Genomic DNA, 25,233 nt, shown 5'->3' on the forward strand with positions numbered 1-25,233 from the left:
TGGGCGAAATAGATAAAGAAAATTAAAGAGGTACAAACTTTCAGTTATAAAATAAGTTATGGAGATAAAAAGTAAGGCATATAGAGAATATAGTCAATAATATTGTCATACCATTGTATGGTGACTACAATTATCATGGTGAGCATTGAGTAATGTATAGAATTGTTGAATCACTATGCCATATACCTGAGACTAATTTAACATTATATGTCAACTATACTACTTTAATAAAAAAATCCAAATATGTTGTTCAGATTAAATACCCAGCAAGAAAAAAACAAAATACACATATATTTACTTTATGCATTTGTATGTATGTATTTATATATGTACATAAATGTAAGTAGGTATCCACCTATAGTATGTATGTATATTTGTGTGTATATTCATGGTCAAGACAATCTGTGCATTAAACATTAATGATGTCAACTTTCAATTTCTTTGTTAAAACATACACAGAAGTTACATACATAGCCTGAGGGGCTGTTGGGCATCCCCTGGAGGACAGGTGCCCCAGTGATCTCATCAGAGAGGGCAATCTTGAGGTTAACCTGAAATGTCAAATAAGCAGGCTTCCTAAGGGAGTCTTGGCAGGCAAGGTGCTCCTGTTCTGTTGCTCATTATTTTCTTCATAGCACTGATCACTTTAACTGTGTGATCAGTTTATAAGGTTATTCTTGCTTCTTTCCCCACAACTAAAATACAAACTTGCTCTAGGAGGATAGAAACTTGGTCTATTCATAGCTGAAGTCCTGGCTCAATGACAGCACCTGTCACATGAAAGGCCCTTAGTTGTATGAATGGATGAATGTCAGGGGAAACGTGCCCTGTCTCTTTCCCTTCCACAAATCCTTTTGTTCACATTGTGAAGCCTAGGGTCAGGAGAATGTTATGAAGATGATGATGGTTGTGGTGATGATGATGTTTACTGAAGGCTCTCTAAAGCCTCTTCTGTGGTTCGACACATACTTAACAGTGTTCGTAGAGGAGCACTATCATCTTGCTATGCCTCCAACCCTGAATGCTGTCCACTTCCTCACTGGGCGCCATTTGACTAATTCCAAGGAATTGTGGTTCTGCCAGATGTCGGTGAGGTGCCAGTCACCTAATCTCTAGGCTCATTTGCCCCATACATGAATTCTTTGGGGACCTTTGCATGAACATGGCTGTTTCACATATTTCCTGAATGGTGCAGATGCCTTTGGGCCACTTTCTTTTTTTTATGCAAGTGTTCTGTGGATGCTCTCTTTTTGAGTTTTATGTTATGGTTTAGAGATAATTCTCTTCAAGAGTCAGGACTATTTCTCTTTCTGAAATCCATGTATATCTGTCCCCTCTATAATGGCAAGACTGTTCAGCTCTTTCCCCCTCAAGGTCCTGACAGTTACTTTTTATAGCTGTCATGACATAAAAATGTTTCATCAAAAAAAAAAAAGTTTCATCATATGTGGGAAGATCTTTGGAGAGTGTGGAAACTATGGTACTCATTGCGAAAGCTCCTGGGTTTGGCCTGTGGGATCACAGACGCAGGCAATGTCCCCAGATAACCACCAGATGCATTTAGACTTGGCCTTCTATGACTCATTCTTTAAGGCAAATATAGAGACAAAAGTACACTATTATATAAAAATGTAAGCTGATCAATATTCCTATCTTGTGTTTGGTTGATTGGGGTAAAGGAAAAATGAACTCAAATTGGCTTAGACAATAAAGTAAATGAACAGATCATACAACTGAGAAGTCCAGAAATAGGGCTAGCCTCAGGAGACACTTGGTCTAGTTTCTTTCTCTGCATTTCCTGGCCCGGATTCTTTAGTGTAGAATTTATTTTTGGCAGCATCCTCACTCATGGTCCCAAGATGCTGTCAGGGATCCCTAGGGCTACTTGCTTCCAGGTTGGAATCCAGTGTGAAAGAGAAAGCCAAGATCTCCAGCAAATTCCCAGAATTGACGTGGGTCATGTGCTAATCTCTGAACTCAAAATTGTAATTAGGAAGATGGGCCATGTAAGTTGGCTTAAACTAATCTGGGCTTGACCCTGAAGTCATAGATGAGAATTGAATTCATCCAGACCACATGACCAAGTAATCTGGAGCACTGTTAGCTGAGGGGAAGGGGAAGAGTGTCAAATGTCTGTCACACCTAGCATTAAAATAAGACCGGATTTGTAGTATTAAGTTGGCTTTTTATAGTTATCGTTTTTATAACTGATGTGTCTCACACTCTCCAAATATTAGGGTTAGTTTCCATTTCTGGTTTTGGTGTCCAACAGCATTTCTGGCTTTCTGCCTTTTGGGCACATGGTGACTCCTTTTGGTCAATGAGTTGTGAGCATTTGGGTTGAAGCATTAACTTGTATGTATGAAATCCTTCAGAGCATTCTCTTTCCCTCTGAACTGCAATTGGAAATATCTGAGATGGTGGCTGATCCATTGTGAATAGCTATGTTGAACAAGGTCTTCCTGCTGGCTCATGTTGAATAAGTAGCATGAGCAAGAAATAAACCTGTATTATTTTAAGCCATGAAGACTCTGGAGTTGTTACTGTAGCATACTCAGTTTATTCTGATCAATACACTGAATTTCCTAAATTCATTTGGATTATTTGGGGATTGCTCAGAAAAATCTTATATTTGTATAATTCTGTCAATGTAAAACTCAACTCAAAAATGCTTTCATGGCTATGATTTCATTTTATGTCCACAATAGTCCTATAAATATGTAAGTGAGAAGTATTATTAGCTCCATATTTCCAGTGGAAAAATTTAGGTAGACTCCCCAAATGCTCTGTTTACTGCTAATGCTCTGTTTAGCAGTGTTTGTTATTTTCTATTTGCTTTGTTTTCTTAAGCAATATGATTACACAATAAAATTTCATTATAAAAAATAATGTTTTTCACTTTGCTAATATTTAGTTTGATGTTCCACCTTTGAAGAATTTATCATTTTTACTTTATTCTTTCCCTCTACCAAATAATGTTAAAATGTAAAGGACTTTGGCCCCTGCTGCTTCTGTTGGAAAGCTAAAGGAGTGGTTATCTGTACTATTTGCTTGCATTGAACTTTGTCAGACTGAGACAATTACTCTTGAGCAGGATTGAAAGAAAGCATAGGAAACTAATCACACATCAGCCAATAGATAACCAGAGCTCCTACAGAGGGGGTTGACTCAAGAGGAAAGTGTAGATACATAGTATTATTTTCCTCAGTAAGAAAGTGGCAGCAGGCCAAAAATTCAGAGTGGAGGAGAGAACAAATGCTGATTGATCTGAAGGCAGAGGAGAAAACTGCCTTGCCTTGAGTTGGGGAAGTACACTCCTGAAGACAGTGAGCTCTTGAAGCAGAGTATCTGGGTTCAAATCCTAGTTCTGCCACTTATCAGCTGTATAGTTTTGCTTAAATTACTTAATCTCTCCAAACCTGGGATTCCTCTTCTATAGAGTGAGGATAATAGTACCTATTTCGTAAAGATGTTGTGAGGATAAAATGAGCTGTGAACTGTAAAGTTCTTAGAACAGTACACATACAAGGAAGAGCTTGATAAATTGTTATTTTATTAGTATTCATTGTCAACCTTTCTGTCGCCCTCTGTTCCAAGCTACCCATCATCTCTCCCCTGGACTATTTAAAAAAACTTCTCATTGTTCTTCTCTCATTTATTCTATCATTTCCAACTTGTTCTCCACCCTGTAGCTAGGGTAATCTTTTAAGATTAGAATCTCTTCAAGTTGCTTCTTTGATTATAAACTGTCAGCAATTGTCTCTTCAGTTAGGATTTTAGTCTTTATGATAAAGTCCAAAATTCTTTGTATGGATTCCAAGGAACTACTTTCTCTAACCTCAGTTTGTGCTGACCTCTGTAGTACAGCCTCATAGCCCCTTTTGTAAACCCCCAAGTGAGCCATCTTCTGCTCAGGGCCTTGGTATTAATATATTTTAGAGGATTAATGCTTTTTTCTCATCCTGATGTTATCTTCCTGGTGGGGAGAGAGCTCTGCACTTCTCTTCCACCCCTTTACTCACTTTGTAGTGGAGTTATTGATTTGATGTGTCAGTCTTAGAGGGATATCTGGGCCTCACCAGCTTACCTCTGTCCTCTTCCTCTTGGAAGCAAGCTCCCTGTAGGGAAAAGGTATTCTCTGATACTCCTCTAGGGGTAGACCCCTTTCCCAATACATTTAGGCCAACCCTGGTCTGGAATTGCCTATGACTGTGTTAAGTCTACCTCATCATGGAGTCAGTTAACTGGTCCACTTGTCTAACAAACTAAAGCCATGACTTCCAGCGTGGCACCTTTTCAGCACTAAAGATGCTGTATGGATTCTCTAGGTGTACTCCTTTCTCCTTGTTCTCCTCCTCTTCCTTTTCCCCTTCCTCATGTCTTCTGAATTGGATATTTCTAGTGGTCTGTGGAAGAAAAGTCATGCTAGGAGGATAGAGGTCAAGATATTCCGTGCTGTATTAGGGGATGAACTGTACTAAAATTTGACCATAAGCCAATAGGCTGGTTCAATGAAACGACTGAATATTTAAGGTCTTACCTATACTAACATCCTTGGACTAGGCAGTGGAAAAAGAAACACTTTTTCCTTTCAATTGAAAAAGAAAGATAAATGGGTTCAGAGACACTCCAGGAGGGGGAGCCCTCGTTCTTTGTTCCCAGGCATAGCTGTGAGGGTTTGCATTATCTGTGACTAGGTTACAACTAAGCCAGAAGAACAACAATCATTACTCTATGTCAAGTTAAACAAATAGGGGAAAATCGTCACAGACCCCATTTGGCATTATCACTTTGTCTCATACAATTGTCTTTCACCTATGTGGGATTGAATTTTGTAGGAGAGTTTCTTTTATAATTCCTGTTATGGTTTTGAGTTTCCTAGCAGATGTTCCATCTGTCCTTTTACAAGATACAGGCTTAACCTCAATTTAGTTTCAACTTAGAAGAAAATATAAAACAGTTAGGAATATTTTTTTTAAGTTAACTGCTTTTTCTCCTTAGCTTTCCTCTTCCCTATTATTTTCTCTAAGTCTCTTCCTCAGAAATATGTTTCACAATGGACAGCTCTCATAGCCTTCCTTCCAGCCCAGACCTTGAGTAGATAGCTCACTGCAAAATAGTCATCATCAGCTTAGTAAACAGTTTTCAGTACATCACTATGTATCAGACCAACTAAACTGGGAACTCTTTGCTTGGCACCTCTCTTACTCTCCCACAACTTGTGCAGAGCTAGACACACTGATTCCTGGTAAATGTTAAAAATGACTATATAAGAGGCGCCTACGTGGCTCAGTCTGTTAAATGACTGATTCTTGATTTTGGCTCAGGTCAGGATCTCCGGGTCATGAGATCAAGCCCTGTGTCAGGCTCTGTGCTGGGCATGGCATCTGCTAGAGATTCTCTCTCTCCCTCTCCTTCTCCACCTCTCCCCCCACCCCCATTACACCTGCTCACACTTTCCCTCAAAAAAAAAAAAAAAGACTATTTAACAGGTGCCCATATTTTCTTTAAATAGGTAACAATGATTATTGGGAGTGTAGTTTCACTTAAAAGAAATGACACTAACAGTTTTAAAATATGAGCAAATGGAAAATCTCTGGGCATATTGATTCAGAATTTCAGCAAGACTTATCACCTAAAATCTCTTGTGCTATCTTTGTGGATAAGATGGAGTTAAGCTTCATTGGACTATAGTTAGGTACATTTATAAATGGTTAAATAAAACTATCTGATGTTTTTATTTAAACAACTGAAAAAGATGTTAACATTAATCTCTGGAGAGGTCTCTAGTTTGTCATAATTTTAAATTTTTTATTTTTATTTTTTGAAGTGAGCATAACCATAAGATTTTGTTGTTTTTTAAATACAAAAATATAAAACTTAGAACTGGATCACTTGGTAATCTCTCTTTTTATCTCCCACCAATTCAAATGCTTAAACAGGCTCCACACCCATAATGGAGCCCCACATGGGGTCCCATCTCACAACCCTGGGATCATGACCTGAGTCAAAATCAAGTGTCAGATAGTCAACCAACTGAGCCACCAGGTGGCTGCTTGCATCTCTTAATAGCCATCATTCCTTTAGATCTGTAGTTAAGGCCAATATTCAAGCCTCAGGACAATCTTTGTAGTTTTAGCCTTTTCCTGGAAAATCCGTTTAGTCTGCCCACCATAGCTACTCTGCTTCCTGTCCTCACATTGCTTTCCCTGAGCGTAAAGAGAATCTGCCTTTCTTATACTGTATCACTTTATGGGGTTGGTGCTCACCACATTTCTTGCAGAAAGTACAGTGGTTTTTAGGAATATTCACCATGTTTGCAAGAGCACCATCAGTGTGGAAAGCTATTTTTTTTAAATTAAAAAATATATACATTTGTCCTTAGTCATGTCCTTTGTAATGTATTAGTGTATAGCTTGGATGGATATATAAAAGGCATGTGTTTGAAATATTTTGATGGCAGAAAATGTTTAATAGTTTAAGATGGTATATTAAAAATAATTTTTCATTTGATTGGTATAATAGGAGTATATGAAAAAAACTTGTACAACAAAATTTTAAAAAATCAGCCATAAGTGATTAGGAAGGGGAGACCTGATTCCATAGTGATTTATGAAGAAATGATCTAGAGATTTTAGTTAATCAAAACTCAGTGAATAAACAGCGAGATACAATTGCCAAAATGCTGATGAAACTTTACGGTATGTTAATACAACGGTCTGGAACACAGAACATCAAAGTCTTTACTGTAATTGAGCTGGTTGAATCAGATCTGCAATATGTGTTCGGTTCTGTGCAGCATGTTTTAAGAGAAACACAGAGAGATTGGGATAAATCTAGAAGAAACTGATCAGGAAGAGATGTCTATAAAATAAGTCATGGAGTGGCTGAGGGGTTTGAGAATGCCTAAAACAGAATGGAGAAGATTTTGGGAATTCCTGTAAGTGGTCTTCAAATATTTGAGGGTTTACAACATATAAAGGGCTTAGACTTGGTGTAGTCCATCCTGAGGATGGAAGTTGGCATCTGGTAAAATAGTTAGGACGATTTGGCTTTCTCATAACAGACCTTTTCTAGCAATTCCAAACCTGAAATAGACTGCTTCATGAGGTAGTCAGTTTCCCATCACAGAAGACTTTCAAAGATAGGCCTAGGATCCCCCTTGTCAGTTACCTAAAGAATGGGAAGGTAGACTAGATAATCCCTGAAGTTTCTTCCAACCTCATGCACCCCAGCACAAGCTCCATCTCTGCATACAGTAAGTGCTCAAGCAGTATTTGCCAAATGAATGATGCATAAGAGTAAAATATCTCAGGAGCAGATTTTTGTACTTGCTACATTTTTAAGTCATGGACGGTTTTATGGCATTGGCCAGTAATTTCATCTATATCAGGAGAGTGCTGTCTTGGGAAAAATGAAGACCTTGGGCCAAGAGAACTTAAATTTTTCTAGATAATTGATTTATTTGTCTTGTTCTGGAATAACTCATGTTTAGCCTGGTAAGTTTTAGAGCTATTCTATTAATGAGCAATGCCTTGTGCTAGTCTAACATGATGCTATTTCTTTTTCAGGATAATCGTATCCACACATCCAAGTACAATGTTCTTACCTTCTTGCCAATTAATTTATTTGAACAGTTCCAAAGAGTGGCAAATGCCTATTTCCTTTTCCTTCTGATTTTACAGGTAATGTTTAGGTTGTATTTCTTCATCATCTGTTAAAAGTATTCCTATAATTTGAAAAAGTAAGCTAATTCACTCAGCTAAATGTTCGTGAAGCCATTCTTATCAGATTTTGAATGTTATTATTGCTGTTTCTGTTCACAAATGTGGGAGGGCTAGGAATGAGTAAAAACTAGTACATCCATCATTTTAAACACTGAGATCACTTTAGAATAGAGCTATGCCCTTTATTTGAACCAAACCAGAGCCTAATAATTACTGTTCATGGCCTCACTCCTTCCTTTATCTCCTTACTGTGTTGACAGTATGGGTGTTGCCAGAGTTGAGACAGTCTGAGTAGTAGTTAGTGGAACCTAATTGGGAAAATTTCATTTGCTTCCAAAAACAATGACATCTTTTATATATATAATAAGTGATATATGCTATATCTTATTTCACTATAGAGTGACTATTTTTTTAAAAATAGTTTTTGGTGGTTAATTGGTAGTTAATAAACTTCCTTTTCCTCCCATCTGACTAAAATTTGAGCTTAAACAAAATTTCAGCTTTTACTGATGTTTCAGGAAAGAAAATACCTAAATCAAAGAATACACATACATATAAACAGTTTATGAGAGCCAGTTATTTACCTAGTATTTATTTTAGACTAATTTAATCAGAACAAAGTGGTACATTCAGAATGTGCTGGGCTCTGTTAATTTTAGGAGGTAAGAAGAAGATGGGTTAGATGTGCACAGTCCAGATTAATAGCTTTGGGGTGATATTTTTATTTAATTGAATAATTATTTGTATTAAGAATCTTTTGGTTGTAAGTGGCAGAAACCAACATTCATTTAAGCAGAAAAGGAAATATATTTAGGAATATATCTCATTTTATGTATGACTGGATTCATGGGCAAACTATTTCAATAGAATGTTCTCTTTCCTCCATCATATTCTACCTAGTGGCCCCTGAAAGCTTTAGACCTTTATTCTCCTAGATTCAGTTCTAATGAGAGAGAGAGAGAGAGAGAGAGAGAAAGAGAATCATTTTTTTCTTTGTTTATGCAGCAAATTTTGTGATCAGTTCTCACTGGACCATGCTGAGTTTCATCCTTATCCAAAACTAATCATGGTGACTGAAGAATTTGTAGCAATGGTTGTCTTAACCTGGATCACATGCGAAAATGTGGGGGCAGAATGGAATAAGTCTGCCAACATTGTATGTTCTGAAAGTAGAAGGGGTGAGATAATTTCTTAAGGAATACTTGAGAAGAAATGGGTGCTGAACAACACAACAAAACAGCAACAAAAACTCCACAGTTAAAGCATACCTTACAATTTATTGAAAAGACTTTGGGATCCAAGATTTCTTTTTTTTCCCTCTGTGAGTTTGCTTTTGGTTTCTTTATATAACTCTTTACATCATTCCAGAATTTTGAGCTCATTTCTCTAATGGCTTTCTTATGTATAGTCAAAGGCTCTTGCTCACAGAATTTATATCTGGAAGGAGACTTTGGGATGTTTTTTTCCAGGTTCTTTTCTTCTGTTGATCAAGAAATGAGACCCAGAAAGTTCAGGTGATGTGTAAAGCTTTTACCATGAGTCAATGATAAACCTAGGATTAGAATCTATCTTTTCTGCCACTTAGGCCAATGTTTTTATTGGTACCCTAGAGGCTTTTAAGTTTGTTTTTAAATTTTGTATGGAAGCTATTGTATAAAATTGATTTAGTTGAGAGCTATTTTTGATAGGGCCTGATCTTCATATACTGACCATATCTACCCCACTATTTCCTACCTGGGCTCTGAAGCAGCTCCATATCAAACCCCATTTGAAAACCATCTTTCTAGAAGAGTCATGTCAACTGTCACTGTCTCTCTCAAGTGGGTGATTTTGGAGTCAAATAGATCTAGGTTCAAATTTTAGCAGTGTATGTTCTTGGCCCAGCTGGGTGACCTCTTGGGTACTTACTATAAAATGGGAAAATGATACCTAGGAGTATAACATTTCCTGACTCCAGGGCACTATTCACGATGTTTTCTATGTTGTACATTGGGGATGCTATTTATATGGAATACAAATCCTATGGGTATGTGCAAAACAACTCTGATATAGAGTATAACTCAATGAACTTTCTGAGGGTCAAATGACATAATATATGGAAAGTACTTGGCACAGTGTTTGGTGCAAAGTAGATTCTCAAAGAATCTCTCTTTTGGAATTGCTGAGAACTAGCAAAATTGTTAAAAGTTGAGATGAAAAGCTGAGAAAAGACAAGTGATGGGTATAATCCTAGGGAAAGATAATTATCTGAAAGATTTTAAGAAGCTTACTTCTCAAGTTGGTATAAAAATCTTAGTTTTTGTCAAGTAGCCTGAAAATTGGTTTGGTGATATTTCTCTGTGTCTTAGAAGTGAATGCAAATAATTATTGAAAGTTATTCTACATTTGTAAAAATAACTGAATGTAATCCCATTGCTTTTTCTGAGTCATATATGATGACAAAATTTGGAAGATGTATTTCCTAACTTAAAAGCCCTAAACTATTTGAAATGTTTGTTTTAGCTGATTCCAGAAATCTCCTCCTTGACCTGGTTTACCACCATTGTGCCTTTGGTTTTGGTGATAACTATGACAGCTGTCAAAGATGCCACAGATGACTATGTGAGTATTTGCTTTTGAGCATTTTTGAGGTCTCAATTTCAATCACAATCTCTCAGAAACAAAAAATTGAGATCTCTTTGAAGTTTTTATTTTTAAGTTTTAAAAAAGTTTAATTTGAAAAAAGATTTTACTTATTTATTTGAGAGAGTGAGAGACAGAGAACATGCATAAGTGGCGGGGGAGGGGTAGATAGAGAAGCAGACTCCCCACTGGGTGGGAAGCCTGATGAAGGGCTTGATCCCAGGACCCCAGGACCATGATCTGAACTGAAGGCAGATGCTTAACTGACTGAGCCACCCAGGCACCTCATTTAAAATTTTTAATTGGAGCTCTTTTGGTCAGTGTTATATAAAACTCTTTTGCTATTTGTTTAGTGACCAATACAGATGCTGTAGAACAAGAGCCTGTTTATGTTAAATGCAAGTAGGCTTGAATAATTAGACTTACTACTTCATTTTTCAGCCCCTAAAAAACATATTCACCCTACCTGCTTTCTAAGAGAGGCTTTTCTACATTTCCAAACGTAAGACATCCCTTCATGTCTTTTCTAAGGATAAAGAGCCCCATCTTCAAAGAGTAAGAGGACATTCTAAAGAATGTTCCAAGTAGTTCTAGGAGAAGAAATTGTAACAAAGATTTCAGTAATGACAACTTTGGAGTAAATGTGTATCTTTTCCACAATATCTGATCTTTCAGGGAAATGGTACTTATTTAGATTCTTGAGTTTTTTTTTTATAACTTCAAAAATTGTTTTTACTATATAATTAAATATTTAATTTCAAGAGAAAATATTTTAGAATTTAATGTCTTAGTATTAATCAATAGCTGATTTAGTTGAAAAGTATATTCTATCAAATGTATATGTACTTGAATTATTAAAACTTAGAATTACAATAAAATCCTCAATATGTTGCTATTATATAATTAGATACATTATAACATCATTAGTAATGTGCCAAAATAATTTCATAAATTTATAAATATATCAAAATCTCTTTTAGTTTCATTGTCCTCAGAAACCCAGGACCACTCAATGGTTATTTATGTGTCATTTTCATCAGCGATCATTCTTACTGATTTTGTATGCTACTGAATACATCTTTCCCTAATTATTGTTTTACTAAAATGAAAATAAATAAAATATTGACTTTAAATGTCTTATTCATTGTCGACACACTTCATAATAGAGTAAAATGGTAGAGTCAAAAGAATATGGGCTTTGAAGAAAGACACCTTACTCTGCTATGTTCTAACAGTATGATATGAGGGAAACCACTTCTCTAAACCCTTCCTTGTCTGTATAATGTGGCTAATTACACCAGAACTGTTAGAAGGACAAAATGAGATGCTGTGTGTAAAGCACTTGGCACAGAGCCTGTCTCATAACGGGTTATATAATCAATGCTAGTCTGCTCCCTTCCTGTCCTGAGCAGTTTCTATCTAAGCCTTCATATATGTTTCTAGAGTAGAAATTGTCAAGAAGAGTCAGTCTGGACATGAGACTACCATTTCTAGTCCTACCAAATTCCACCTGTACCAATACTGAAACTTCTTGGCAAAACTTGTGCTGAAGTGAGAGAGGCTTATTTTGGGGCCCAGAGAATAGACTGCTCAGCTTTCAGGGGGTGATTTGATTGGTCCTTTTCTATGATTCCTATCTAATCAATTTAGGGGATTATTTTTAGGTTAGATACAGTTGTGACTAAATAGTAAGTCTCTTTTTACCTCTACTGCTGTTAATTCTTGAATATGCTTTTATTTTTGTGAGAATATGTATGGGCCCAATAACCAGATATATTTATCAGTCAGCATCTTGGCAGGAAAGAGATGTCATCCTGAAATGAGGAAGCTTGTAGAAAGATTAATAATGAAGGCACTGTTTACAAAAGGGGGAAAAAAAGGGGGGGGGCGGGTCAAAGAAAAGCATGTAGTGTAGCACATGGATGGCAATACTACTCTTGGTATGAAGGGGCAAAGGGAGGAAGCAATTACCTGTATCTAAGGGTTGTTCATGGCAGATGGGGCTATCATCAGGCTAATTCAGCTTGAAGGAAGCCACAAGAAAAGAAATACCCCCATTCCACTTTCCTCTGGCTACTCTGATCTGCCAGAACCACCAGTTGGCTAAAGCCAACCAGGGGCCAGAGGGTAAGACCTTATAGGTCAGCTTCCCATGACAAGGGCAGAGTGGAGAAGATAGAATGTGTATATAGAGGAGAAAACAGAGAGTATCCAGCATCCTCATTAAATTCTATATTCAGACAAAATGATATTTCTATTGCTCTATTGGGAAGGAGAAATTTGCCTGCCAGTGATGGGTTGACAATCCTCTGTCGATATTATAAATCTTTTCAAGTTACAAATGCTAAAAACATATTTTTCCTATTAATATCTGTTAACTTATACTTGGCAGTCAGGGTAATTGCATGCACTGGGCATAAGAGAAAAATTGGGATGGGTATGGGAAGGATATTGAAAAAGAGAAGGACTGGTTGAAGTATTTCATGATTGTAATAGTGATACAGCATTTTGATTTTTTTAAAATAAAAAAGCACTAATCTTGATAGTCTTATCTGAATGGCTCTTAATTTATGAGTTAGTAAGGTGCTCATAATACTTGGATTCTTCTAGTCAGTATAAGATATTTGCATTATTGGAATATACAATAAGAAATAGTATCACTAGGGCATAAAAAAACAAATCCATTCCAAATGTGGTTCAGTATTGTATTTTGAGTTTCATTTTAGAAACTGTTTCATAAGATTACTGTTAACAATTAGAATTTCTGGAGAATAAAAATACATGTTATTACAAGTAATTTCTTGGCTTCAAAGAAATCCATAAAAAAGAATGACTGATGTTCCAACGAAGTATTAAGCACATATGTGAGAGAAATGGAAGTCTCCATTCCTCAATGAAGATCTCAAAACGTATAGTTTTCTCCAGAACTGGGTGGCAGAGTAAAGGGCATATTGTCTTCTTAGAAGCACCTAAAATTGTGTGGGAATTAAAAGAGCATGTGGCTAGACTTATTCCATTGGTAACACCCATGCTAAGGGATATGAGAAGGCTATTGATTCAGATTTAGGACACATGGAGCTGGGTTCAAGGTAAGTGTAAACTGCTAATTTTGGATTGATGCTGATATTGTCCAAACATATGAGCTCAAAATATTTTTTGTGTCCCCCTTTGTGCTGGCAAAGTATGATTTAATATGTTTTTCACAAACATTTTGACTTTCAGTTTCGCCATAAGAGTGATAATCAAGTGAATAATCGGCTATCTGAAGTGCTCATCAACAGCAAGTAAGAAATAAATTCTTTGGGTTATTTTTAAGATTTCTGGGACCACAAAACACGTCTTGACAATTGGTGACTTTCTCTTTTAATTAAGTATATGTTACTTTTCCCTTTAAGTTTATTAAAAACTATGATGTAAGTCCATTTTATCTTCATGGCTTTTTTTTTTTTTAATGTTTAGCCAATGCTTGTGCTACTCATTCAACCTCAAATCCCTATGGAGTTTGTTTTGTGGAATACAGACACATCATTATCATTTTTCATTTCTAGATCTAATACTACTTAAAATTGACACCTATGTTATATCTTGTATGTAGTCAATGTTTCACAAATATGTAATTAATTAATATTAATTAATATGTAATTATTTAATATTTCTGGGAAATATTGCTAGAGAGACTTTGACACATTACTGTATCAGGTATAGTGATAAAAATCTTGCATTTACTTGAAAGTTGAATTTAGAATGGATTATCTACCATAACACAGATTTGAACTGCTTTAAAATTGATAAATATGAGAATGATTCTTGAATTTGAAATGCTTTAAAACATGTATTTACACGCTAATAACAGCAGAAACACCTCTGGAAAACTTAGCAAATGTAAATTTCAAATCTTCATTCCATTGTTTCTTAATCTTTGTCCCTTTTTTGCTAATAATAACATGTGACAAAATAAACTTACAATGTACTTCATTTGGCAGTCAATCACATTTGCCAATGGTTTTCAATCATTTGGGTACTGTGAAGAATATAGTTTTTAAAGGAAATATCATAAAATGAATTAATCGTATGAGGTGAGAAATTCTAAGAAATAATAAAGATATCAAGAGGGACTAGGTGTAATCTGGACAATAATTGGTAGGATTGAAGTAGTTAATCCCTTTCCATAACTAAAATGTTGACTGATCACTAATAATATAATGAATGCATATAGTTTTTAAATATTTGCTTGTTTTATAAAATAGTGTTAAATGCACAATGAAGGAAAATGATCATACTTTAATACTATAATGATAGAGACAGAGCTTCTGAAAGTGTGATTCTGGTGTGACATGGATAAGCTATAAAGATGCTTGGAGCCATGTGGTTCATCTCCAATGCTAGCAGGTTTTTAATTGTTTCCCCTATAGTACAGTGCTTAAAAGCTTGGATTTTGCACTCAGAAGTACTCGGAGCATGAGTATAGTTTTGACCCTAAATAATTCTGTGGTCTGGAGCAAGTTCTTAAGAGGTGGTGAATCTTTGTAAGCTAATGCAATGTGTGGCTTTGAGCTGTGTAGCTGCATATCTTGACTTTCTCAAGTCTTGCAGTTCTAATGGAATATTAGATCTACCATTAATATGATACAACTAATACCCCAAAGGAACATTTGATAATAAATCTTATTCCATTGAAATATCATCTTGTATAAAGTGTGTTTAAACTATGCACAATTACATAATGAATTTAAAATAATGGCCCTAGCCTATCTTTTAATGTCCTTCAAATTACCAGTTAAATCTTGTGGCAATACTTGGGCATGATAGATATTGGGGCCTCTACTTGGAGGCCAAGGGATTAACCCAGGAACTTAGATATTCAGAAACTTGATGATTGTATGTCTTCCACACATACTAGCTATCATTGTCATTATTGTTAGAAGCAGTATTACTGTTACTTTCTCATGGTTGCCTATAGCTTTCCATTGATTCCTTAAGAAGTAGCATCTCTTTGTAATTCAAAATGGATGTGATGTTTTGATACATGTTGTTGCTGATTCTATAAAGTTGAAAGGAGAAACACATATCATTGAGTATGGAGTGTTGTTTAGGATTCGGTAAGAAATCAGGCAAGACTTTCCATTTATAAGATTACCCATTACTGTCCACTCCTCATAATGACCACTAGGGCAGGGGTCATCTCTTGGTTACATCTGTGTCCCTTGAGCCTAGCACAATGTCTATTTAATTTTCAGACTGAGCAGTAACAAGTATCCTCGCTGAAAGAGCAATATGCCAGGGGACCTTGATCTGTCTAATTTTACTGAGTTCTATCATTGGCCAATTCCAGTGGCTGGGGTGGTGGTCTTTGTACAGTGTACTCAGGCTATGGAGACTGGCTTTCTAGTTTTTAGATTTTGAAAAATTGGAGAGATCAAATGGACTCGGATCTGAGATAGCCCAGGGAGCTTGGAGTCCTCCCTTCGAGCTGGTGGTTGTAGAAGATACTGCTGGGGCTCTACCTAGGTCCCCACTGTCTTCTGTGCTCATCTCCAGCTTCTGTGTGCATTGCTTGCAAGTACTTGCCCCTGCTGTTTTCTTCAGAGCACTGCCATTGAGCTACTGGAGCCACTGACTGATGGGTGCAAGAGTGTGAAAGAGCAGTGCCCTTGACTCAAGTTGAGCAAGCTCTGAGGTTAATTTGTACTCTCAAGCACTCCTTGAGATCAGATGGAGGATGAGTCGTTGCCTGCAGTTACACCCTGTGTGGCTTTTTCCCTTTTTCCTGTGTTGCTTTTCATGTCCCTTACCGGTTTTTCCTGGAAGTACTTTCCTAATGAACCCTTTGCATGTGATACTTTATCTTAGGATCTGTTTCTAAGGAACCTGATGTAAAACAGTAGTTAACATATACTAGATCCTATTGCAATGTTGATGTATACTAGGAAAGTGCTTTTAGGTATATCCATGGCACCTGTGAGTTCTGATCCAGGACTAAAGAAAGATGCCTAGAGGGGATCAGTGGAGTCCAGGTGTTGTTAGAGGTGAGTGTCATGGTGCGGTGGGTACAGCCAGGTACTTATGGCTTCCTTTGTGTGCTGCTGGCAGAAAGTCTTGGACTTGGGGTCTTTATATTAGGAAAGGAGCCATCATTGGCATGTCTTGGAAAGAGTGGAGACATTGTCAGCCTCAGGGTCAACATCTTTGAGGGGAAGAAGGTGGGATGAAAGCACTCAGTTAGGCAGCCACTCGCCACATGTGGCTAGTGAACACTTGCAATGTAGTGGGTCCAAATTAAGTTCTGCTGTTAAGTACACACCAGATTTTGAAGACTTAGTGCCAGAAAGAGAATATGATATGTCAATAATTTTTTATATTTGTTTAATTTTGAAATGATAATATTTTGTATATACTGGTTAAATAAAATATATTATTAAAATGAAATTTACCTGGTTTAAAAAAATTTTGTTCTTTTATTTTTTTTTTATTTTCAGTGTAGTTAACACACAGTGTTAAATTAGTATCAGGTGTACAATACGTGATTCAATACAATACCCGGTGCTCATCAAGATATACTCTTAATCCCTTCCATCTATTTCACCCATCTTCCCATCTACCTCCCCTCCAGTAACTGTTCTTTGTAGTTGAGTCTGTTTGTTTGTTTTTTTTTAATTTCTCTCTTTCTTTGCTCATTTGTTTTGCTTCTTTTTTTAAAAGATTTTATTTATTCATGAGAGACACACAGAGAGAGAGAGAGGGGCAGAGACATAGGCAGAGGAAGAAGCAGGCTCCATGCAGGGAGCCTGATTTAGGACTTGATCCTGGGACTCCAGGATCACGCCCTGGGCTGAAGGCGGCGCTAAACCGCTGAGCCACCCAAGATGCCCTGATATTTGTTCTTCTCTTAGTGGCTTGTTTCACTTAGCATTGTACTTTAGATCTATCCAGGTTGTTGCAAATGTCAAGATATAAATTTATATATTTATATATAAATATATAATATATATTATATTTACTATATATATCATTTCTTCTTTATGCATTCATCTATGGATGGACACTTGGAATACTTTCATAATTTGGCTATTGTAATAATGCTGAGGTAAGCTTAGGGGCATATTTACCCATTCAAATGAGTGTTTTTGTGTTCTTCTTTTTATAAATTTATTTTTTATTGGTGTTCAATTCCAACATATAGAATAACACCCAGTGCTCATCCCGTCAAGTGCCCCCCTCAGTGCCCATCACCCAGTCACGCCCCCCCCCACACACACACACCTCCCCTTCCACCACCCCTAGTTCATTTCCCAGAGTTAGGAGTCTTTCATGTTCTGTCTCCCTTTCTGATATTTCCCACTCATTTTTTTCTCCTTTCCCCTTTATTCCCTTCCACTATTTTTATATTCCCCAAATGAATGAGACCATATAATGTTTGTCCTTCTCCAATTGACTTATTTCACTCAGCATAATACCCTCCACTTCCATCCACGTCGAAGCAAATGGTGGGTATTTGTCGTTTCTAGTAGCTGAGTAATATTCCATTGTATACATAGACCACAGCTTCTTTATCCATTCATCTTTTGATGGACACTGAGGCTCCTTCCACAGTTTGGCTATTGTGGACATTGCTGCTATAAACATCAGGGTGCAGGTGTCCCGGCGTTTCATTGCATCTGTATCTTTGGGGTAAATCCCCAGCAGTGCAATTGCTGGGTCATAGGGCAGATCTATTTTTAACATTTTGAGGAACCTCCGAATAGCCAGGGGGATTTAAAAAAAGAAAACCATAGCTGGGGGCATCACAATGCCAGATTTCAGGTTGTACTACAAAGCTGTGATCATCAAGACAGTGTGGTACTGGCACAGAAACAGACACATAGATCAATGGAACAGAATAGAGAACCCAGAAATGGGCCCTCAACTCTATGGCCAACTAATATTCGCCAAAGGAGGAAACACTATCCACTGGCAAAAAGAGAGTCTCTTCAATAAATGGTGCTGGGAAAATTGGACGTCCACATGCAGAAGAATGAAACTAGACCACTTTCTTGCACCGTACACAAAGATAAACTCAAAATGGATGAAAGATCTAAATGTGAGACAAGAACCCATCAAAATTCTAGAGGAGATCACAGGCAACACCCTTTTTGAACTTGGCCACAGGAACTTCTTGCAAGATTCATCCATGAAGGCAAGAGAAACAAAAGCAAAAGTGAACTATTGGGACTTCATCAAGATAAGAAGCTTTTGCACAGCAAAAGATACCGTCAACAAAACTAAAAGACAACCTACAGAATGGGAGAAGATATTTGCAAATGACATATCAGATAAAGGGCTAGTATCCAAGATCTATAAAGAACTTATTAAACTGAACAGCAAAGAAACAAACAATCCAATCATGAAATGGGCAAAAGACATGAACAGAAATCTCACAGAGGAAGACATAGACATGGCCAACAAGCATATGAGAAAATGCTCCGCGTCCCTTGCCGTCAGGGAAATACAAATCAAAACCACAATGAGATCCCACCTCACACCAGGGAGAATGGTGAAAATTAACAAGGCAGGAAACCACAAATGTTGGAGAGGATGTGGAGAAAGGGGAACCCTCCTGCACTGTTGGTGGGAATGTGAACTGGTACAGCCACTCTGGAAAACTGTGTTCTTTAGTTAAACACTCAGTAGTGCAATTATTGGATCATAGGGTAGTTCTATTTTTAATTTTTTGAGGAACATCCATACTGTATTCCACATTGGCTATACCAGTTTGCATTCCTACCAACAGTGCAGGAGGATTCCTTTTTATCCATATCCTCTCCAACACTTGTTTCTTGTGTTTTTGGTTTTAGCCATTTTGACAGGTGTGAGGTGATATCTAATTGTGGTCTTGATTTACATTTCCCTGATGATGAGTGATGTTGAGCGTTTTTTCATGTGTCTGTTGGCCATCTGTATGTCTTCTTTGGCGAAATGTCTGATTATGTCTTCTGCCTATTTTTGATTCAATTATTTGTTTTTTTGGCATTGAGTTATAGAAGTCTTTTTTAAAAAATATTTTATTTATTTATTCATGAGAGACACAGAGAGAGGCAGGACATAGGCAGAAGGAGAAGCAGGCTCCTTGCAGGGAGCCCGATGTAGGACTTGATCCTAGGACTCCGAGATCATGTTCAACTCCTGAGCCACCCAGGTGTCCTGAGTTGTATAAGTTCTTTATATATTTTGGATATTAACCCTTTATCTGATGTATCATTTGCAAATATCTTCTCTCATTCAATAGGCTGTCTTTTGGTTTTATTGATTTTTTCCTTCACTGTACAGAAGCTTTTTATTTATTTTTTATTTTTATTTTTTTAGATTTTATTTATTTATTCATGAGAGAGACACAGAGAGAGGCAGAGACATAGGCAGAAGGAGAAGCAGGCTCCATGCAGGGAGCCTGATGTGGGACTTGATCCTGGGACTCCAGGATCACACCCTGGACTGAAGGTGGCACTAAACTGCTGAGCCACCGGGCTCTCAGAAGCTTTTTATTTTGATTCACTCCTAATAGTTTGCTTTTGTTCCCCTTGCTTCAGAAGACTTATCTAGGAAAATGTTGCTACAGTTGATGTCAGAGACATTACTATGTGCTCTCTTCTAGGATTTTTATGGTTTCAGGCTTCACATTTAGGTCCGTGATCCCTTTTGAGTTTATTTCTGTAAATGATGTGAGAAAGTCGTCTAGTTTAATTCTTTTGCATGTAGCTGTACATTTTCCTGACACCATTTGTTGAAGAGATTGTCTTTTCCCCATTGCATATTCTTGCCTCCTTTGTTGATTAATTGACCATATAATTGTGGGTTTACTTCTGGACTTTCTGTTCCATTCCATTGACCACTGTATCTATTTTTGTGCCAGTACCATACTGTTTTGAATACAACAGCTTTGTAATATAACTTGAAATATGGGATTGTGATACCTTCAGTTTTGTCTTTCTTTTTCAAGATTGCTTTGGCTGTTTGGGGTCTTTTGTGGTTCCATACAAATTTTAGGATTGTTCAGTTCTGTGGAAAATGCTGTTGGTATTTTGTTAGGGGTTGCATTAAATGTGTAGATTGCTTTGGGTAGAATGGACATTTTAACAATATTTGTTCTTCCAACCTAAAAGCATATAAAGTCTTTATATTTGTGTCATCTTCACTTTCTTTCATCAGCATTTTATAGTTTTCAGAGTACAGGTCTTTCCCCTTCTTGGTTAAGTTTATTCCTAGGTTTTTTATTATTCTGGTACAATTATAAATGGGACTGTTTTTTTAATCTCTCTTTCTGCTACATTATTAGTGTATAGGAATGCAACAGATTTCTGTACATTGATTTTATATCCTGTGACTTTACTTAATTTATTTATCAGTACTACTGGTTTTCTGGTGGAGTCATTAGGGTTTTCTATATATGTAATGTATAATGTATATGTATATGTATAATGTCATCTGCAAATAGTGAAACTTTTACTTCTTCACCTGTTTAGATGACTTTTGTTCCTTTTTGTTGCCTGACTGCTGTGGCTAGGACTAGTAGTACTATGTTGAATAAAAATAGTGAGAGTGGACATCCTTGTCTCATTCCTGACCTTAAGGGAAAAGTTCAGTTTAAAAAAATTTTCTTTGAATGTGGTTACTAGAAAATTTAAAATTATTTATGTGGCTCACAATTGTGGCTGGCATTCTTTTTTTTTTTTTTTTTTTGGATGACACTGCTTAGTGCAACACCTTTAGATACCTGTGAAAGACAGAGCAGAGAAGAAAACGAACTCTGTGCTACAAGCCTAGTCTACTGATTCTTAGCCCAAGATTCTCTGTGAGATCCTACAGGCTACCAGCATTATGGTTTGAGTAACTAATAGCAAATAGGCTCAGCATTACTTTTTATTAATATTTTATTTCCCTGACATCTTCTGAACTTACACTTTTGCACTAGAACAATGTAGGTTCAGATGCTGCAGTGAAATTACCCTTTCAGTCTGAATGTTTCCTTGACATCTCTAGATTTTAAATGGCTCTTGACCATCATCGTTTTGGGCAACATATTCCATTTTATACAATACTTTCCTGAGCATCAGTAAATTTTGTGTAAGTCTCTTAAACTCTTTCATAGAAACACCCATCAATCTTATTCAATCTTTTTTTTCTTTTTTCTTTTTTTTGGAAATTGTGTGTATTTGTAGGGAAAAATATGGACTTTTATTTTATTTTTACTACTGCAGAGTATTGTCTCTGCACTCTTGCAGTCTGGTATTCCTAGATGCTGCATAATAGTAGAAGCAAATTCCAGTAGGAACAATTTTTTTTTGTTTGTTTAATCAACTTTTCCAGTTTCATTGAATGATTGAATGAATATCCCATTGGATATTAGGACTGAAAATTTGTCTCATTTTTTCCCTTTAGTATATCGTCTATATAGTCTATTTTTCTGTTACAAAAATAGCATACGTGCATTAAGAGAAATTTGGAAAATAAGAAAAAATAGAAAAAAATATAGTATCTATACTTCTATCCAAAAGTAGTTATTGTTACTGTTTTCTTATTTTTCCTTACTATCTTTTTTTCTATGCCAAGATTTCTTATAATTCTGTGTTTGTGTATATGTATGTGTACCCTTTGGTTTTCACTTCACGTCATATCATTACCATTTTCCCAATGTCTTTAATATGGTCATTATACAAGTAATTTATAAGGGCTGTATAACATTTGAGTGCATGTCTCATAATTCAAATAACCCATTTTCATATTGCTTGATATTTAGTCTATTTTCAATTTTAAAAAATAATTTCTTGATCTTTCTGAATTGATTGATCCTTTTTCCATAAGACTTTTTGTGACGTATTTATAAAACTCAGCTAGCGTGACTAAATGAACACGTTATTTGAAATAACGAGAACTCAGAGCATTATTAGCCCACTGACAACAGCCTTTACAAGAGCACCTAGGGATTAAGTCTGAGTAGGACCAGGTTGAGCATATTTAATGAACCCTGGGAGGTTTCAGTTCCATCAAACACGATTGTTTCCTGAGTGGGTGGCTATCAGACCATTGTCACCAAATTCCAAGTTTATCTCTTCTTAATCATAGCAGAACATGCTAAAGAAACCCCATGTTTTGCTTTTAAAAAAAGCTATTAGTGGCGGGAGTGCCTGGGTGGCTCAGTTGGTTAAGCATCTAACTTTGGCTCAGGCCCTGATCCAGAGTCCTGGGCTCAGCCCTGCTCTCCCTCTCCCTCTGCCCCTTCCCCACTACCACCTGTGCTTGCTCATTCTCTCTCTCTCTCAAATCAATAAACAAAATCTCAAAAAAAAATGTATTAGTGGCACATGTAAATCCACAAACATCAATAATCTGAAACAATTTGAATATAAGTTTTATATTACAATTACTAGCTATATAGCATTCATATATTAAGTATATGCATCAGTTCTGAACTACAGATCTCCTAGAGGAAATTTGGGCAGTGATTCAGTGTGTGGCTAGCAGATCCTTAAGGCAGCTATGAAGGAACTCTTCCCTTCTTTGTCCTGCCAGAATAGAGGTATATGGACAGATGATCAAAAGATCTATCAGTTGCTCTTGAATTCTTGGAAAAAATCCAGAAGAGGGAGACTACATATATAGTATTCTCCTATGCTAGATTTGATTCCAAATGTCAGTCTTGGGTGAGTGGGTTATTGTTCTTGTTAAACATGCTTTCTTTTTCTCCTTGAGCACCTGCAATAAAAAATACCAAAGTTCATTGAACTTAATGAGGCTGAAGCTGACATATACATAGTGTGTCTGTATGCTTCTTTTAAGTGGGGGAAAAGGAGACACTTGAGGTTCTCAGATTCTGCTGATCTCATGGGAGGACCTATAATGCACCCTGCATTGAGTTATCTCTCCTTCATCTGCACTTGTGGGCTTACAATTGGACTGGAGACTTCTGTAGTTATGCATAGGCAGAACACAAACTCTCTGAGTTTATCTCCAGCTTAGATGATTTACATGTTATGATGGTACTACTGGATCTAGGGGACAGCTATTTAGGGTCTAGTATGAAGAGTCCTGCATATTTAAAAGGAAAACTTGAGGCAAAAATCTTGATTATTCTTTTTAAAAACAATGTTAATAAAACACACCATTATGGGTATAAATAATGATAAGTTCAAAAGCAAGCTAATAGGAGTAGTCTTGGTACTTTTTGGACTAAGTGGAAGTGATTCAAAAATTAACTTAATTTTTAGCTCATGCTACTAACTCACAGTAAAAGCATTTCAAAAATAGTTTCATCTTCAATAAATAAATTTAAGTTTTTTTTTAAGTCTTGGATTGATAACTTCTTAGGCAGTTTCTATGTGTCAGTTTTGCAGATGGAAGGCCATGGAAGCCCAAGCCAGTGGGCTGGTTTCTGTATGTGAACTGTGACATTGTTATAGTTCTTATAAATGATTTTCCATTGTAATCAATAATTTTGGATGAATACAATTTTTTAAAGTTGTGGATGGCTAGATGGTGACTATTTCCCCAAATGAGGTTCATCTTGAAATAATAGGAAATCATAACACTTTCAAAACTCTGCATATGAGCTTTTCAGTGGCATTTCCTAATTTCTTTTTAAAGTTGATGTAAGCCAGATGTTAGCTGCTCCCCTTCCCTTCCCTGAAAGCTCCCTGAAAGACATCTCCTGCCCATTTCCCCATAAAGTCATTAAAGAGCAAGGTAGAGTTGACTGAAGATTTGAGTCAAGTTTATTTCACACACCCCACAACTAACAATTTGAAATCCTATTTTAACATTTTCTTCCCCATGGTTCTCTTCCTCTGCTTCTGGACTTTGTAATCTCTCCTTCCCCCATTCAGTACTCAGTATAGTTGGCTCCAGTCTCTTCTCTCAGTGTCTGAACCTCTCATATTTATCTTCCTTTTATTACTCAAAGTAGTGTGGTTCTTCCTTGGCTCTGAACTCAAACCTGTAATAGCTGCTTACCAAAATAGAAGGCTCTTCTATAACTAGGACACACTTATCTTAGATAATAATGGAAGTAAAAAATATACCAAGTTCTATATAACCTTTAAAACTCGATTTTCTCTCTTTTTAAAAATAGGTTTATGCATCTCTTCACAGTTGTCATAGGATTTCTTTTGAAAAAACACCCCCCCCCCAAAAAAAAAGAAAAAAAAAGAAAAAACAAACCCAAACCTAAGCCACAAAGGCATTGGAATTGTTAGAACATTAACTTTAATGAGGTAAAGCTTTTTTAAGATCTTAAAATCTGAGATCCAAATGAGATCATAGTATTATAGTGGGTAAATTTGGTTTTCATCAGAGCTTGCAGGTTGTCTATACCAAACCAAGCAAATGTTAATAACATTGTTGATTGGCTACTTATCATTAATAAACTATACATACATTTCTACTATAGGGGCATTTTGCTTTAGATCTCGTGAGATAATCTCAATGGGTCAATTTTAGATTGGCATATTATCTGTCTTTTGTGGGTATAAAGTTAAGAAAACTTAAAGAGTATGAATAAAACATAGAAATTACTTTTGATTCCATCACTCACATCAGAGTAAACTACAGTGTGCTTGTGAAAGCATTTTATCTCTCCCTTTCCTCCTCTATCTTTACTCTTTCCTTTCTACTCTTCTACACAATATTCATTTTAAAAATACTTAAGATTATATTATATCCTATTGTGGTTTGAAGGTACTCCTTCCCCAGTATGTCCACTGGAACCTGTGAATGATCTATTTAGAAAAGGGCTTTTGCATATATAATTAAGGATTTTGAGATGTGATCATTCTGGTAATCCAGTCACAAGTGTCTTCATAAGGGAAGGGAAGAAGATTCACACTGCAAAAAAGAAGATTAATGTGAAGATAGAGTCAGA

The 25,233-nt window shown here is 36.4% G+C and overlaps 1 protein-coding gene across 4 annotated transcripts in view; it reads left to right on the top strand.

The window, feature by feature from the left end:
• ATP8B4 (ATPase phospholipid transporting 8B4 (putative)) overlaps positions 1–25,233 on the top strand; it is a 240,680-nt gene that overhangs the window by 66,196 nt on the left and 149,251 nt on the right. For all 4 annotated transcript variants that reach the window (XM_041741577.1, XM_041741569.1, XM_041741593.1 and 1 more), the window contains exons 4-6: positions 7,572–7,685; positions 10,230–10,328; positions 13,572–13,633. In XM_041741577.1, coding sequence (XP_041597511.1) covers positions 7,572–7,685; positions 10,230–10,328; positions 13,572–13,633 — 275 coding nt within the window. The remainder of the gene's footprint in view (positions 1–7,571; positions 7,686–10,229; positions 10,329–13,571; positions 13,634–25,233) is intronic.

This window comes from Vulpes lagopus, chromosome 2 (genome assembly GCF_018345385.1).
Source record: "Vulpes lagopus strain Blue_001 chromosome 2, ASM1834538v1, whole genome shotgun sequence".
Taxonomy (NCBI): Eukaryota; Metazoa; Chordata; class Mammalia; order Carnivora; family Canidae; genus Vulpes; species Vulpes lagopus.